The sequence below is a fragment of the Leucopleurus acutus genome (assembly GCF_964270905.1).
Source record: "Leucopleurus acutus genome assembly, chromosome: 2".
In the NCBI taxonomy this organism is placed as follows: Eukaryota; Metazoa; Chordata; class Mammalia; order Artiodactyla; family Delphinidae; genus Leucopleurus; species Leucopleurus acutus.
Window position 1 is genome coordinate 5,873,662 of NC_139143.1, and position 18,969 is coordinate 5,892,630.

General features: G+C 37.1%; 1 protein-coding gene across 1 annotated transcript in view; it reads right to left on the reverse strand.

Moving 5' to 3' along the window:
* The window catches only part of LOC309957720 (coagulation factor XIII B chain-like), a 38,710-nt gene that overhangs the window by 11,137 nt on the left and 8,604 nt on the right, over positions 1-18,969 (reverse strand). The window contains exons 3-10 of the mRNA XM_082833101.1: positions 12,066-12,251; positions 10,771-10,947; positions 10,225-10,401; positions 7,317-7,496; positions 7,039-7,224; positions 5,744-5,926; positions 2,042-2,242; positions 1,128-1,310 (exon numbers count right to left, since the gene is read on the reverse strand). Of these exons, the coding sequence (XP_082689227.1) occupies positions 1,128-1,310; positions 2,042-2,242; positions 5,744-5,926; positions 7,039-7,224; positions 7,317-7,496; positions 10,225-10,401; positions 10,771-10,947; positions 12,066-12,251 (1,473 nt within the window). The remainder of the gene's footprint in view (positions 1-1,127; positions 1,311-2,041; positions 2,243-5,743; positions 5,927-7,038; positions 7,225-7,316; positions 7,497-10,224; positions 10,402-10,770; positions 10,948-12,065; positions 12,252-18,969) is intronic.

Genomic DNA, 18,969 nt, shown 5'->3' on the forward strand with positions numbered 1-18,969 from the left:
ATTGAAGTTGTCATTAAAACCTTTCCTCAAAAAAAACCTCAAGGCCCAGGTGGCATCTCTGATGATTTCTTACAATTATCAAAGAAGAAATAGTACCAGTCTTAGACAAAATCTAGAGAATTGATAAAAAGGGAATACTTCCCAACCCATTGTATGAAGTTAGCAGAAACTTGATACAAAACCCAAAAGGAAAATAACAAACCAATCTCCCTCATGAAAATAGTTGCAAAAATCCTACGTAGAGTATTAGCAAATAAAATTCAACAATATATAAAAAGCATAATTCATCACAACCATGTGGGATTTATTACAGAAATACAATCCTGCTTTAACATTCAAAAAAGAAGCAATGTAATTCCAGGGAAAAAAAAAATAAATGTAATAATCATATGATTGTTTCAACAGATATTGCTAAAATTAAACTCACTGAAGGTTTTTTTAAACTGTTAGCAAAATAGAAATAGGTGGTTTCTATATCTTTATTTTGATTTTTTTAACGTATTTGTAACACCATATTTAAAGATGAATTACTGAAAGATTTAGTTATGAGATCAGAACACAGAAACCCACCACTTATACTCAGCATACTGAAGTCCAAGATAGTGAAATAAGATAAGAAAATAAATGAAAGTCAGATATAAACACAAAGAAATATTTTCTTTTTATTTAAAAATATGCTATTTTATGACTCCTGAGAATTTTGGGAGATAGTGTTACTTTTATTAGGATGCCTCATCAACAAGGCAGTATCATCTTTCAGATTGAGGGGACCATTCCTATATCTGTTTCCCGCTGTCCTCGTGTTTTCTAACACAGCACCAATAACACTGAATGACCACTGTTAGACTGGTTACCCACAGCACACAGCTTAACCATCCTATAGGTCCTACCAACCCAGTACCTCATGTATGGTTTGTACTTAAAAAGTACTTGTTAGAATGAGCTGGATTCTAGTTATTTATGATCTAGAGGAAAGAGTAGAAACCAGTAATTCAACAAGCACACTAATAAAATAACAAAAATGCAAAATTTAAATTTTATATTAGAGCTATATCAACTCGAAGAGAAGAGGAAGTGAAAAATATGGTTTTATTTTAATAAATAGAGACATATGTGGCAGTACTTACCCAAACACAATGGTGGTGTAGTCCACACTCCCTCTAAACAATAGGACTCCTTAGACCCTTGTAGGAAATGGTGCTCGAAACATCTGTATTCCACTGAGGAACCATTTTCATAGGTCCTGACTGTTGAACTCTTAATAACTCCATTTTTAATAAATGGGGGAGATGCACATGTTCTTTTAGATTCTGCAAAAATAATAAAGTCTGCAATGAATTGCTACAATAGGCAGCCAGTGTTTTTATAATCTCTACAGAAATAAAACAATATATTTCATGTAAAAGCATTTTTAAGACATCTCTCAAGTAATTTTTAAATATCAAAAGCATTGCTGCAATAACTTCATACATAAAATTTATGATTGCAATTAGAATATCAAAATATTAAATACACGTTTAAAACTAGCAAAGTATTATAATTATTGTGATTTTACTTTTCCCCTTTCCGTTTGCCAAAAGTGAAAGCATATAAGATCCGTCTTGAGGCCATGCTTTCTGTATGCATTCTCTTCCTGTTTCCTTATTAAAAGTGACAGTCCCATGCCCAAGGAGTACACAAAGTCTCTCACTCTACCTTACGCCCTCTTCTGAGACAATGCTCCCCTGCAAACCCTGAGGAGAGCAATGCTTTACGGGGTTGTTGATTGCTCACAAGAGGGTGATCCATCCTCTGAAAGTCTGGTGATATGTACAAAATCTCATGATTTCTCTCTTTATAAAACTGACTTACAGAATTAAAAGGTGTCAGCATAGATCATATTTAAGGGTATGTGCTGATTGGAAATTGATCAGGTCATTCCCAATTTTATAGATTAGATGATGAGGGTGGTGGATTGCTTAGGGTCTTATCCTTTGAACTCATACTGATCACCTGTGATATTGGTCACCCAAGAAATTGTCAGGAAGCACTACTGTTTTACCTTTTCTAATACATGAAGGATATTTCACTTCACCTCTGTTGCACTGCACCGATAATTCAGAGGGTGCAGTTGATGGAGACAAGTCATACCCCTGTTTACATACAAAATCTATTAAATCTCCATGTAAGATCTTCCCTTCATAATTCCACTTCATCCCTAGGTTATTTCTGCTCATGTCATCCATGTTAACTGTACACGGCTCTGTAAAACAAAGGGTCTTTTCAATTCTTTACTCATCTCACAAGTATGAAAGTGATATATTTTTACAAAAAAAATTATGACAGGCATCAAAAGCAGTATTTTATATTTACCATTTATCATTATTAAAGCTCTTCACACATATACATGATAAAGGATACACTTCATTGCTGTCAAATGAATTTATATATTTTGTATTATCTTCAATATATCATAAATTAAAACCACTTAATTTGAAACATTAAAAATATTGTTTAAGGCAACAACCACTTAGGTTCATCCTGATTTCCTTCCTATAAAATAAAATCTTCAAATAGAAAATGTATTAACTGTGTAATATTTGTGGGACACTTACCACTTGATATTCGTCGGTGAATAAAACAAAGATCCCTGCCCTCATGGAGATTACCTTCTAACTGGGAGACACACACACACAATCAACAATAAATGTAGTAAATATATGGATCTTATAATTTGGGGCCATCTTTAAACTACATGTAATAAGTGCGATAGGAAAATTAATAGTGGAGGCGTGGGGGAAGGGGGACTGTGCTTCTAGGTAAGGTGGTTGGGACAGGCTTAAATAAGTAATCTTTGAACAGACTTGCAGAAGGCTAAGGAGTGAACCAAGTCATTTCCTCTCATTGTTGTGGCCTCTCCCGTTGCGGAGCACAGGCTCCGGACGTGCAGGCTCAGCGGTCATGGCTCACGGGCCCAGCCGCTCCGCGGCATGTGGGATCTTCCCAGACCAGGGCACGAACCCATGTCCCCTGCATCGGCAGGCGGACTCTCAACCACTGCGCCACCAGGGAAGCCCCTGAACCAAGTCATTTTTTGAGGGAAGGGCATTCCAGGCACAGGGAACTTACCTTGAGGTGAGAGCACACCTGGCTTACTTGGGGAGGAGTAATGAGACTAGACTGGCTGAAGTAGGATAAGGGCAGGGAAGACCAGCAGGGGGGAGGTTGAGAAGTTCATAACATCTGGAATAACTCACAGATGGGAAATGCTGCTCCTTATAGCACCATCTTTCCCATTCGTAGTGAGAGTATTTTCAGTCCCACAGGACAAGTAAGAAGCACAAAGCTCTCTCCTCTTGCCCTGATGACAATAAATGATCTTCACTCAGTATTTGCTTTAGGCTGTGGGCACCAAGCCTAAATGTCATGAGGCAATTGCGCCAGACAGAAAATGATAGGTTTCCTTAAATCTTATTGTTCCCTATGGGATTGTTCCATTACTAGCTTTTCCTTTACAATTTCGGTCCAGTCTCTATCCTCAGAGATGACTGTACTTCCATTCAATGCAATATCAATCACATCGTCAAAAGCTTAACATCAAAATCATTTACGAAAATATGAGAGCAATAGAAAAACTACAGGTGAAGATATATCTGAATGTGAATGTGAACAGCAAACTAAGAATGACTTGAAGGAGAGAAACCACAAAGGAGATGCTGAAAGAGCTGACTTAAAACTTAAATTTATGTATATTAAAAACACTATAAATAAAAGGAAGACGAAAACAAAAGATAGCTGCAATATACATGACTGGCAAATGGATAATGTAATTTATATAGATAAAGCTCTTATGGGTATGGAAAAATTGCTAAACTATGAACAATCAGTTCATTGAAAAACCACCTATGGCCATTAGAAATTGAAAAATGTCAACTGTTTAATACCCAAATAAATCCAATTAAAGTAATTTTAATTGCTTAATTAACAATATGTAAAGATTAAGATATTCAAGTTCACAAAGATTAAGAAACTACTTCATTAATTCACTGATGCTAGGATCATAAATCAGAATAAACTTTATGAAGGGCAGTTTGGCAATTATCAGAAATTTAATTAAAATTCCAGATCTCTTTGATCCAGAAATTCCTCTTCAGATAATCTGAAAACAAAAACAAAACATGTGAAATAAATAGAATTAATTTTATTTTATTAAAAAATAAAGATTATTTACATGTACAAATATTTAGTATAAGATGTACTGTGTGGAATATAAAAATGTCGAAAACACACTAAATGTCCATCAAAAAGTAATTAAATTATGGCATATCTGCATTAAGGAAAACTGTATAGCCATTAAAATATAATGTAGAAATATATCAAACCATGTTCATAATATAGTTTAAGTGAAAGAAACAAGATTCATAGCCTCCTAATGATATCATACAGTTTTGTGAATATGTATGTTGGAAGCTGGTGTAGAAAAAGGTGTAAAAGACCATTATCTAAGTCATTGACGTTTCCGGCAAGGTTACTGATATTTTCTGTTTTCTTCTAGTTTATTCTGTATGTTTATTAATTTTCTTGTAGATAACAATGATTTGCTTTTGTAGTTTAAAGGGCTAATATTTTCAACTAAATGTCTTTTTTAAATTATAAGGAGTTTATCATGCAATTTTCTATTTGTAGAAGTCACAATGTAAGAAGTTCTTTGCAACTGTAGTGACCAGGTACGTTACTTTTAAATGTAACTCTGACTAGCAAAGTTAAAAAATGAGGCAAATCTATAGGCTTGAAATGAGAGGTGAATATTGTTTTCCCAAAGTAATTTCAATTTAGGTAATTATTTAGATAGCTGACTCAGTTTTCTACTTGAAAACATTAACATTAATTAATCCATGCCTTAATCCAAAATATAGAGTAACTACAAACGTTTTTATCTGCTCAACAAGATAAAACAGAAGTGAGGAAACAGTGGCAAAGAAAGCTATAAACGACATGCTCTACCAAGGAAAGAATTGGATTGATTATTCTTCTGTCCAAATGACATTCTGAGGACAATAAGAGAGACAATGAGGAATATAAACAACCAGGGGAAATTCCAGTTAGGAGAAAGACAACACAAATGTAATCAGACACACAAATGTGATTATGTTTAATGCCACTGAAGTGGACACTTAAACATGGTTAAAATGGTAAAGTTTTGTTGTTCTTATGTTACCACATTAAAAAAAAAAAATGCAGTGGGGTAAGAACTAGTATAGCCTAAACCCTAAGATACTAGGGATGTTTTTCTGCTGACAGAAACGATAAGGTAAAACACTTGAAGAATGAAAGATATATACAAAATTCTCTTTTCCATGCTATAAAACATTATATGAAAATCACGTAAGAATACAAACATAAGGGTAAAACAAATTCAATGTGTCCTGCTATAAGCAGAATAAGTTCCAGGGACCTAATGTACAAAACAATATATAAAAAAATAAATAAGATAAAAGTAAAAAATTTTAAAAAAACCACCCCAATGTTGTGCACTTAAAAGTTGCTAAGAGTGGATCTTGAATGCTCTCATCATAACAACAACCCCCAAAATTACATGAGGTGAAGGATAAATAAACTAACCTTATTGTGGTAATAATTTCACAATGTATTTGTGTATCAAATCATCACATTATACACCTTAAACATACACAAGGTTATATGTCAATTGTATCTCAATAAGGCTGGGAAAAATTTTTTTAATTCAATGTGTTCTCTATCTTACCTAAGCAAACAGGTGGGGATGACCATTTTCCTTGTTCACAATGAGATATTTTTGCTCCTCTCAATAAGTAATATTCATTGCATCTATATTCCACTGAGGATCCTGTTGGGTAGATTGCTAATAATCCACCAATAACAGCTCCATTTATTACATCAGGTGGAGAATTACAATTCTCAGTATTTCCTAAGAAAAGAAGTTATTTTTAAATTAATACAAACATAACAACATAATGATATAATACAGTTGCGCATACAATAGTACTTTAATATTTCACTATGTAATTTAGGACAATTGATCTCTCAGTGTACCAGAATCAGAGAAACTTTATTCAGCTAAGTATTGTTAAAATTTACTAAGCCAAACTAAAGAGCAAATGTTTTGCTGAAGGACAAGTATGCAGCGGATTTTTCACTTTTCTTGCTTCTGAAGGACTCTTGCTATAGATATTCTTAAAATGTACAGAAAGGTAAACAGTGTTCTTTAACCTAACGATTACGGTCCATTTAAAAACTGACCTTTGTTATTATCCATTTTTATTTTTTCCTTCTCATCTCTCTTCATCTCAGATCTCAATCAACGCATGGATGAAAATTTCCATTTTTCTCTCTGTCTTCAGAGTCTTTCTCCTACTCGGCTAATTTCTCTAGCATCTTTAATAGCTTTTCTCTTACACAACAGATATCCTCGGTAAACATGTCTGTGGAGGTCTCTCCAGGACCTGATCAAGAAATGAGGAGAGGGCTTCCCTGGTGGCGCAGTGGTTGAGAGTCCCCCTGCCGATGCAGGGGACGCGGGTTCGTGCCCCAGTCCGGGAAGATCCCACGTGCCGCGGAGCGGCTGGGCCCGTGAGCCATGGCCGCTGAGCCTGCGTATCCGGAGCCTGTGCTCCGCAACGGGAGAGGCCACAACAGTGAGAGGCCCGTGTACCGCAAAAAAAAAAAAAAAAGAAATGAGAAGGATGGCAGGATGGGTAGCACCAAGGAGTGGTACCCTGGTTGTGCCCTTCAGTGAGATGAAAGAGCAGGTATATGGCTCAGAGGGTGGAGGGCTCAGAATGGCCAGATGCAAAAGTACTATCATCAAGATGTTAAAAACTTGTTTGTTTCCCAATTCTTTATATCCAGTTAAATTCTACAGAGAGCTCCATATGCTCAGGAAAAATAGCAGAGTACGTGCTCTATCTGTGTGTTTCAAACTCTTCTAAGCAATGGACCGTTGCTGTAAGTGTGTGAATTAAACAAAGGAAAATGTTACACACTAGGCTTAGCTCTGGATGTGAAACGCAGCACACATACCAACACACTCGGGGGGAAGGGTCCATTTTCCACGTTTACAAGTTATTTCTTCTGGTCCCCGGAGGTGATACCCTCTTTCACACACGTATGTCACTTTATCCCCATTATAATAGACCTTGGAGGATAGGTTTGCTGCAGCATTCTCAACCAAGGGCGGGTCCTCACAGCCCATCCTCTGCTTTTCTTCTGAAAAGGGAAAATTGAAACAGAAGAGACCATTTAGCTCCGCATGCACGCAGGTTTCATTTTAGGGAAAGCTCATTTGAGGTGCTGCTAACCAATGCATTTGGGAGGTTCTGTCCATTTTCCATTTTCACAGCGTATCTCTTCTGATCCCTGCCTCTCAAAGTTAAGTCCACACTCTATACGCACTGTTTCTCCGTGACGATAAGTGGTTGAGTACCTTTGGATTCTGGAGGTCAGAGGCACAGGGGGAGGAGGACATCGATTTCTTCTTCCTTTTATGGAGAAACATCAGTATATTTAGTCATATAATTACCAAAAAATAATAGTTAAGATTTCATAAGCACATTCATTGTGCCAAGGACCCTAAGAAGTATGGCAGACAGACTGGGGCCACCCTGTGGATCCCCACATCCTGAGGCTGACTTCCTTGAGTCATGCCTCTCCCCAAGAACAGGAACTGGGACTTGCTTCTAAGCAATGAACACAGCCAAGATGATGGGATGCATGTGACCTGTTTAAACACAGCCACAAGGATGGATGCGTGTGACCATGCACACATACTCTCGCAGCACAGTATGGTAAGGCCGTTCTTACCGAGCTCTTTCGCAGCTGATTTGGAAGAGAAGCAAGCTGCTTCATCGCGAGCTTCCGAATGGGGTGGGTCAGAGGGCAGGGGGCACAGGACTGCCTGCAGGGGCATCCAGGAGGAGACTGAAGCCCTCTGCTCCGCAGCCTGCCAAGCTCCAAATGCTGCCACAAACCACAGTGAACTTGAAAGCAGGTTCTTCCCGAGCCCAGCCCCAGATGACACCGCAGTCCCACCTGACACCTTGACTGCAGCTTGTTAGACATGGACACAGAGCCAGGTCAGCTCCACCCAGAATCCTGACCCACAGAAACTGAGACACAGGTGTGTGGTTTCAAGCTGTTAATTTCGTGCCAATAGAAAACTAAAACAGCCAGCACGTTACATTCATTATCTTTAATGTTAATTAAAATCTTAAATCTTAAAATAACTTTAATCTTAATCTTTAATCTTAAAATAACTTTGTTAAGTGGGGACTATTACATCTCCCATATTACAGACAAAGAAACTAAAACTTATGAAGTAAGTAAATTATTAGTAAGTGGTGGATCTGTTCCTAAACCCGTGTCTATCTGAATTAAAATCTCCTGCTCTTAACTATTCTAAAATACTGACTATATTAATTTCCCATGGCTGCCGTGACCAATTACCACAATGGAGAGGCTTAAAAAATAGCACACCTTTATTCTCTTACATTTCTGGAAGCCAAAGTCCAGAATCGGTTTCACTGGGCTGAAATCAAGGTATCAGGAGAGCTGTGTTCCTTCTGGAGCCTTTAGGAGACAAGCAGCTTCTTTGCCTCTGCAAGCTTCTGGGGGCTGCATGCACTCCTTGGCTTATGACCCCTTCCTTTTTCACTCCAACCTTTGCTTCCATCGTCACATCTCATACTTGATCTTCTGTAGTCAAATCTCCCTCTGCCTCCCTCTTATATAATTATGATGCTTATGATTACATTTGGGGCCCACATGGATAATCCCAGATATTATTCCTCTCTCCAGATCCTTAATTTCATCACATCTGCAAAGTCCCTTTTGCCCTATAGGGTAACATTCACTGGTTCCAGGGACTTGAATATGAATATTTTCTTTTGGGAGGGAGGGAGGCATTACTCAGACGACTACACTGCCCATCCTACATCTAAGGACTGTTTGCTAGAAAACGATAGCAGGAATGTTGGCACCTGACTTAATTTGGTGGGAGTGGGGCGAACAGGTGATAAGTAGGTAGGGGTCTGCCATTTCATTTTGAAATAGTATGCTACAGGTAATTTGCTAACAGTCTTCCTCTGCTGTTAGAGCAAGGCTGTTGGGCACCACTGGAAAGTTTTAAAAAGAATATTTCTAACAAAAAAAATTAAAGTCATTGTTTAGAGAATTTAGAGGATGAGCATTTAGAGAATGATGGCAGCATTTAGAGAATGATGGCAGTTCTGGGAAACCCCACTGCATAACCCTGGTGACCCCTCTTTCGTTCCTCCCAGAAACTGTTTCAAATCTTCACTACTCTCTTCCAAGTTTTCCTTTCCTGTCTTTCTCCTGCCTGTTAATAATGACACTATTTCCTACATTACAGAGGCAATAGAGGCTATCAAGCCCTTTACCTCTCCCCATCCTTCCCAATCCTCCAAGTCCTATTTATCTTTTAAGGCCCAGTTCAGACATTATCCATCACCTCTGTAAACACTGTCCCACACCATATCAATCAGAACCTTCAGTGTTTGTTCAAACACCTTATACCTGACTTTATTACACCAGTTGTCACATTGTACCAATGATTTGTATCTGTTTCCTCTGCTAGACCAGGACCTCCTTCATATAACATTGCAGGTGTGATTATATGACTATTGAATTGATGTCTCTTAACAGATAATCATACCACCTGCTTGAACACAGCCAGTGATATAAATGGAACCACAGACGTCCCATTTGACAGTGGCTCTTACTGGATGACCTCAGTTTTCATTTTCAATCTGGGTAACATTCTGCTGCTTTTCCTGCTCTTTACCCCACTGTTCTGAAGACTGTATTTTCACATCAGGGAACATGTGGCTAAGTAATAAGAAAGTACCTCCACAAAGCTGCCACCTTGGGACAACTGGATCTAGTTAATTCCCAACAACAACAATTATTCATTATAATGAGAGATTTACAATTTATAATAGATTTTTAAAAATATATTTAAAAGATATATCCACTCTACAAACTAATGTAAAAATTAAGATTTCTTCAGATTAAATGTATTAAAGACTGTTGAAAATAGCACTGATTTAAAAGACAATATTTATTTAAAAAAATAGCACTCTGGAGAAGAATTAGATATCATCAGAGACTTTTTTCCATAGAAATTAAAGAAAGTAAAGCTGATTCAGACATGATATTTTATTTGTGTGAGTATGAAATTTTAAAAATTACCTTCACAGACAGGAGATTCTGGGTACCAACCAAAGTTATAGCACTGAATTAAATCAGATCCACTTAGATAATAATTTTTATGACAGAAAAACTGAACTACGTCTCCTTCTTCATAGGTTTGCTTCACAGGATGAAAATAACCATTTTCTATTGATCTTAAAGAAGAACATATTAATTCTAAAAATGAAAGAACAAATAAAAAACAAAGAAGTGTTATTTTTCCTGCTAGAACAAAATTCACCCACTACTTACCTGCCATATCTGAATTAGAAATCAGCAACTTTGCCAAATTTTGTTATTCCTAGTAAAAGCTTGCCAATTTATATACTTATTGAATATCATTAAACTTATTTTAATTTAAGTATCTGAGCTAAAAGGATTTTTCCCTCTTTGAGAGCTTGAAATGATGAAAGCCTACTGTCAACATCATTAAAACCAGAAGCAAAAAAACATGAAAAAAGGAACATAATTCTCATAACAACTTGTACCCATTTCTGAGAGGGAGTTTTCAAAGTGAAAGTAGTCGTCTTCAAAGTTAGAACCTACTGGCACATCGTGGGGTGAGGGCCCATCCGTACGGGTGACACTCCACCTCCTCTGTCCTCTTCCCGGAAGCTGTGTGGTACCCAGAGGCACATTCATATCGTATTTTGTCCTTCACTTTGAACATCTTCTGTGTTGTGGAATAATTTCCGTGATGTAATTCAGGGGCCAAACATGTTTCTAAAAAAAAAAGAAATTAAAGTCATTTGTTTTATGAACTCCATCCCTAAACCTAGAATATTAAAAGGAAATCTCAAAAAGTATTTTCTATGAATTTTAACAATATATGACAGAATCAGCTCTTGGCAAAATTGAAAAATAATCAAAGTTTGCCTTTGTCTCTGGATTCCCTTTCTTCATGCACCCTGAATCCTAACTCTACCTGTCTTCAGTCTTTAAAATTCTCTAGTGTATTTGGCCAAAGGTCACAATTCAATAGAAAACTTGTGCAGTAGCGATTTTTTGATGATGTCCCATCTGTGGATTTGTATAATTTAAATAGATAACACCACACTAACTATATATATACATATATATATATTCAAATAAGTGGGTTATTTTTAAAATAAATTTATTATTTATTTATTTTTGGCTGCGTTGGGTCTTTGCTGCTGCACGTGGGCTTTCTCTAGTTGTGGTGAGCTGGGGCTACTCTTTGTTGCTGTGCACAGGCTTCTCATTGTGGTGACTTGTCTTGCTGCAGAGCATAGGCTCTAGGAGCGTGGGCTTCAGTAGCTGTGGCATGCGGGCTCAGTAGTTGTGGCTTGCAGGCTCTAGAGCGCAGGCTCAGTAGCTGTGGTGCACAGGCTTAGTTGCTCCGCAGCATGTGGAATCTTCCCGGACCAGGGCTCGAACCCATGTCCCCTGCATTGGCAGGTGGATTCGCAAACACTGCGCCACCAGGGAAGTCCCTGATTGGGTTATTTTTAAGTTTATCTGATATTGGTTTGAGGTATAAAATAATGTGCATTATTTCAAACTCTTCTCTAATGAAGGAAATACTAATTTATGTATGTTGTGACAGAAAGTTTCATTAAGGGTCTTTCCTTTTATTCCACTCCAATTCTTTGTTTACTAATAAAAAATAGGAACTGCTGGAGTAGGTGTGTGGTAGAGGTTGGGAATCCTTGGATTAAGGAAACACCCAGCATTAGAGGGAAACAATATAATAACTTCCTGCATCGAGAGACATAATAAAATAACAATTATATTTAAACAAGAATGCCTACCCATATAAGAAAGCATTGAACTCATAAGCTCTTACCTTCAGATTTAGGAGATAATTCTTAAACACATACCATGTTCCTTCCTACAGGTTGGCTGAGAAGACCATCCAACAGGGAGGCATTGAACCACTCCTTCATCCTGCCCTGTTGTCGTTTTGTACCCTGATGCACAACGATAACGCATGTTCTCTTGAATTTTGTAAAATAATTTTGTGTCAAAGACGTAACCGTTCCTCAGGTCAGGCTTAGGGCATTTTTCTGTGGGGAAAAAATATTTCTGTTCTAAATTGATGAAATTAAGCTTGTTCTTTACTAAGCTGTAAAACTAACAATGCAAAAGTTTAATATTATTCTTGGAATTTTAAGGAGAAAGAAAAATGTTCACTCCACAATTCCTTGATTTAATTTAATTTTGGAACTATCCTGCTTGCTCTGCATCAAATTTCTTTAAAAGTTGATTCAATTTGACAATAAAATTCTTGGATGTACTAACTTCGGTTCTCACAGTCATCCCACCCTTACCTCATCTACGTTAGAAAATATATCCAGAGATCTTCCTCTAACTAATTGTCATTAATGGAAAATAGAAAGAATTTCTTTTGGGTTTACTTCCTAATACTTTTGAGGCCACTGCATTTGATAATTTTTAACATGATGTAACTAAAGCACATATACCTACTCTATGGATCCTTAAAGAATCATGCAGACAATTTAATGTGAAAACTGTGTTCATTTATTTTTTAAGCCTCTGATCACCTACCTGCACAGTAAGACTCCAGAGTCAGTCCATGTAAACTGTGACTGAGTCACAGACGTGCTACTCAAAACCTTGGAGTTCACAGAGCTAATTTTTACTAAATACTTGGGACTGTGATGTGTTGAACAGTACATTTACCTTAGCATTGTATGGAGTTTAATCATTTTTTAAGCCTCATTAACGGACCCTCATAACAAACCAATTCAGAAAGGCGAAGAGACTTGTCCAAGGTTAATATTAATTTAAATATATATTGTACTTGCTGTGTGGCGAGCCCTTTATAAAGATGATCTCATCGAAGCATGAGATCATGATTCGCATTTTATAGGTGAGAAAGTCCAGCTCGGAATGTTTAAGCCACTTTTCAGTGTTGGAGCAGTATTCACAGGCGGCAGTCTGGCCACAGAGGGTGTCTCAATCCTGACACTGCAATGCTAACCCTGCAACATCCTTTTCTGGGTCCTACTTCACTGCTCTCACATCACCTCATCTAAGATGTTTAATTTACTTTTATGCTCTAGTTATGAGTGAGATGTATTTACTACAGTTAATCTGTGGTCCATGTTAATACTAAAAGTGCAATGCTTAAATTGATGCTCCGTCCACAAGTCATGGAGTGGATAATTATCCCAAATAGATATATTCACTGGACATATCGACCACCATAAGCAACATACCCACTTCTTCTGAATGAAACTGACTCAACCAAAGCGCCTTACTCTGCAAAACAGAGCTTGGGGAATGTGTCAATCAAGAGAGGTACCCTGACTCCATGGAAGCCAGCCGATAGTTTGACTCTAGTGTAGCCTCACATGAAATACTGAGATGAGCCGATCAGACTTCCTTTTCACAAATTCGAACACAAAAAAACACATTTTTCAATGGATATTATGTGAGAAAAAGTTGTCATACAAAGGAGAGTCTTTCAAATGATAAAATACTAGAGTAACAACCCTATATATGCTTCCTAAGGCCAATGTCAAGCATTTTTCGGTCTCCTGCAGAACTCTCTGTAAAAGCCCCTCATTCTTTTTTTTTTTTAAACATCTTTATTGGAGTATAATTGCTTTACAATGGTGTATTACTTTCTGCTTTATAACAAAGTGAATCAGTTATACATATACATATATCCCCAAATCTCTTCCCTCTTGCGTCTCCCTCCCTCCCACCCTCCCTATCCCACCCCTCTAGGTGGTCACAAAGCACGAGTTGATCTCCCTGTGCTATGCGGCTGCTTCCCACTAGCTATCTATTTTACATTTGGTAGTGTATATGTGTCCATGCCACTCTCTCACTTTGTCCCAGCTTACCCTTCCCCCTCCCTGTATCCTCAAGTCCATTCTCTAGGAGGTCTGCGTCTTTATTCCCGTCTTGCCCCTATGTTCTTCATGACCTTTTTTCTTTTTCTTTTAGATTCCATATATATGTGTTAGCATATGTTATTTGTTTTTCTCTTTCAGACTTACTTCACTCTGTATGACAGACTCTAGGTCCATCCACCTCACTACAAATAACTCAGTTTCATTTCTTTTTATGGCTGAGGAATATTCCATTTTACATATGTGCCACATCTTCTTTATCCATTCGTCTGTTGATGGACAATTAGGTTGCTTCCATGTCCTGGCTATTGTAAATAGAGCTGCAATGAATATTGTGGTACATGACTCTTTTTGAATTGTGGTTTTTTCAGGGTATATGCCCAGTAGTGGGATTGCTGGGTCATATGGTAGTTCTATGTGTAGTTTTTTAAGGAACCTCCATACTGTTCTCCATAGTGGCTGTATCAATTTACATTACCACCAACAGTGCAAGAGGGTTCCCTTTTCTCCACACCCTCTCCAGCATTTATGGTTTGTAGATTTATTGATGATGGCCATTCTGACTGGTGTGAGATGATATCTCATTATAGTTTTGATTTGCATTTCTCTAATGATTAATGATGCTGAGCATCCTTTCAAGTGATTGTTGGCAGTCTGTATATCTTCTTTGGAGAAATGTCTGTTTATTTATTCTGCCCATTTTTGGATTGGGATGTTTGTTCTTTTGATATTGAGCTGCATGAGTTGCTTGTAAATTTTGGGAGATTAATCCTTTGTCAGTTGCTTCATTTGCAAATCTTCTCCCATTCGGAGGGTTGTCTTTTTGTCTTTTTTATGGTTTCCTTTGCTGTGCAAAAGCTTTGAAGTTTCATTAGGTCCCATTTGTTTTTGTTTTTATTTCCATTTCTCTAGGAGGTGGGTCAAAAAGAATCTTCCTGTGATTTATGTCATAGAGTGTTCTGCCTATATTTTCCTCTAAGAGTTTAATAGTGTCTGGCCTTACATTTAGGTCTTTAATCCATTTTGAGTTTATTTTTGTGTATGGTGTTAGGGACTGTAGTAATTTCATTCTTTTACATGTAGCTGTCCAGTTTTCCCAGCACCACTTACTGAAGAGGCTGTCTTTTCTCCACTGTATATTCTTGCCTCCTTTATCAAAGATAAGGTGACCATATGTGCGTGGGTTTATCTCTGGGCTTTCCATCCTGTTCCACTGATCTATATTTCTGTTTTTGTGCCAGTACCATCCTGTCTTGATTACAGTAGCTTTGTAGTATAGTCTGAAGTCAGGGAGCCTGACTGCTCCAGCTCTGTTTTTCTTTCTCAAGACTGCTTTGGCTATTCGGGGTCTTTTGTGTTTCCATACAAATTGTGGAATTATTTTGTTCTAGTTCTGTGAAAAATGCCAGTGGTAGTTTGATAGGGATTGCATTGAATCTGTAGATTGCTTTGGGTAGTATAGTCATTTTCACAATGTTGATTCTTCCAATCCAAGAACATAGTATATCTCTCCATCTATTTGTATCATCATTAATTTCTTTCATCAGTGTCGTATAATTTTCTGCATACAGGTCTTTTGTCTCCTTAGGTAGGTTTATTCCTAGATATTTCTTTCTTTTTGTTGCAATGGTAATGGGAGTGTTTTATTAATTTCACTTTCAGGTTTTTCATCTTTAGTGTATAGGAATGCAAGAGAGTTCTGTGCATTCATTTTCTATCCTGCTACTTTACCAAATTGATTGATTAGCTCTAGTAGTTTTCTGGTAGCATCTTTAGGATTCTCTATGTATAGTATCATGTCATCTGCAAACAGTGACAGCTTTACTTCTTCTTTTCTGATTTGGATTCCTTTTATTTCTTTTTCTTCTCTGATTGCTGTGGCTAAAACCTACAAAAGTATGTTGAATAATAGTGGTGAGGGTGGGCAACCTTGTCTTATTTCTGATCTTAGTGGAAATGGTTTCAGTTTTTCACCATTAAGGACGATGTTGGCTGTGGGTTTGTCATATATGGCCTTTATTATGTTGAGGTAAGTTCCCTCTATGCCTACTTTCTGGAGCGTTTTTTATCATAAATGGGTGTTGGATTTTGTCAAAAGCTTTCTCTGCGTCTATGGAGATGATCATATGGTTTTTCTCATTCAATTTGTTAATATGGTGTATCACGTTGATTGGCTTGCGTATGTTGAAGAATCCTTGCATTCCTGGGATAAACCCCCCTTGATCATGGTGTATGACCCTTTTAGTGTGCTGCTGGATTCTGTTTGTTGGTATTTTATTGAGGATTTTTGCATCTATGTTCATCAGTGATATTGGCCTGTAGTTTTCTTTGTGACATCTTTGTCTGGTTTTGGTATCAGGGTGATAGTGGCCGCGTGGAATGAGCTTGGGAATTTTCCACCCTCTGCTATATTTTGGAAGAGTTTGAGAAGGGTAGGTATTAGCTCTTCTCTAAATGTTTGATAGAATTCTCCTGTGAAGCCATCTGGTCCTGGGCTTTTGTTTGTTGGAAGATTTTTAATCATAGTTTCAAATTCTTTGCTTGTGATTGGTCTGTTTATAGTTTCTATTTCTTCATGGTTCAGTCTCGGAAGGTTGTGCATTTCTAAGAATTTGTCTATTTATTCCAGGTTATCCATTTTATTGGCATATAGTTGCTTGTAGTAATCTCTCAAGATCCTTTGTATTTCTGCAGTGTCAGTTGTTACTTCTCCTTTTTCATTTCTAATTCTATTGATTTGAGTCTTCTCCCTTTTTCTCTTGATGAGTCTGCCTAATGGTTTATCAATTTCGTTTATCTTCTTAAAGAACCAGCTTTTAAATTTATTGATCTTTGCTATTGTTTCCTTCATTTCTTTTTCATTTATTTCTGATTTGATCTTTATGATTTCTTTCCTTCTGCTAACTTTGGGTTTTTTTTGTTCTTCTTTCTCTAATTGTTTTAGGTGTCAGGTTAGGTTTTACATTTCAGATGTTTCTTGTTTCTTAAGGCAGGATTGTATTGCTATAAACTTCCCTATTAGAACTGCTTTTGCTGCATCCCACAGGTTTTGGGCCATTGTGTTTTCACTGTCATTTGTTTCTAGGTATTTTTGATTTCCTCTGATATTTTCAGTGATCTCTTGGTTATTAAATAGTGTATTGTTTAGCCTCCATGTGTTTGTATTTTTTACAGATTTTTTCCTGTAATTGATATCTAATCTCATAACACTGTGGTCGGAAAAGATACTTGATATGACTTCAATTTTCTTAAATTTACCAAGGCTTGATTTGTGACCCAAGATACGATTTATCCTGGAAAACGTTCCATGAGCACTTGAGAAGAAAGTGTATTCTGTTGTCTTTGGATGGAATGTCCTATAAATGTCAATTAAGTCCATCTTGTTTAATGTATCATTTAAAGCTTGTGTTTCCTTATTTATTTTAATTTTGGATGATCTGTCCATTGGTGAAAGTGGGGTGTTAAAGTCCCCTACTATGATTGTGTTACTGTCAATTTCCCTTTTTACGGCTGTTAGTATTTGCCTTATATATTGAGGTGCTCCTATGTTGGGTGCGTAAATATTTACAATTGTTATATCCTCTTCTTTGATTGATCCCTTGATCATTATGTAGTGTCCTTCCTTTTCTCTTGTAATAGTGTTTGTTTTAAAGTCTATATTTTGTGATATGAGAATTGCTACTCCAGCTTTCTTTTGATTTCCATTTGCATGGAATATCTTCTTCTATCCCCTCACTTTCAGTCTGTATGTGTCCCTAGGTCAGAAGTGGGCATCTTGTAGACAGCATATATATGGGTCTTGTTTTTGTATCCATTCATCCAGTCTCTATGTTTTGTTTGAAGCATTTAATCCATTTACATTTAAGGTAATTATCGATATGTATATTCCTATTACCATTTTCTTAACTGTTTGGGGTTTGTTATTGTAGGTCTTTTTCTTCTCTTGTGTTTCCTGCCTAGAGAAGTTCCTTTAGCATTTGTTGTAAAGCTGTTTTGGTCGTGCTGAATTCTCTTAGCTTTTGCTTGTCTGTAAATGTTTTAATTTATCCGTCAATTCTGAATGAGAATCTTGCTGGGTAGAGTAATCTTGGTTGTAGGTTTTTCCCTTTCATCGCTTTAAATATATCCTGCCACTCCCTTCTGGCTTACAGAGTTTTTGCTGAACGATCAGCTGTTAACCATATGGGGATTCCCTTGTATGTTATTTGTTGTTTTTCCCTTGATGCTTTTAATATGTTTTCTTTGTATTTAATTTTTGACAGTTTGATTAATATGTGTCTTGCCATGGTTCTCCTTGGATTTATCCTGTATGGGACTCTCTGTGCTTCCTGGATTTGATTAACTATTTCCTTTCCCATATTAAGGAAGTTTTCAACGATAGTCTCTTCAAATATTTTCTCAGTCCCTTTCCTTTTCTCTTCTTCTTTTGGGATCCCTATAATTAGAATGTTGGTGCCTTTAATGTTGTCCCAGAGGTGTCTGAGACTGTCCTCAGTTCTTTTCATTCTTTTTTCTTTATTCTGCCCTGCAGTAGTTAGTTCCGCTATTTTGTCTTCCAGGTCACTTATCCGTTCCTCTGCCTCAGTTATTCTGCTATTGATTCCTTCTAGAGAATTTTTAATTTCATTTACTGTGTTATTCCTCATTGTTGGTTTGCTCTTAGTTCTTCTATGTCCTTGTTAAACGTTTCTTGTATTTTCTCCATTCTATTTCCCAGATTTTTGTTCATCTTTACTATCATTATTCTGAATTCTCTTTCAGGTAGACAGCCTATTTCCTCTTAATTTTTTAGGTCTGCTGGGTTTTTACCTTGCTCCTTCATCTGCTGTGTGTTTCTCTGTCCTCTCATTTTGCTTTACTTACTATGTTCGGGGTCTCCTTTTTGCAGGCTGCTGGTTCA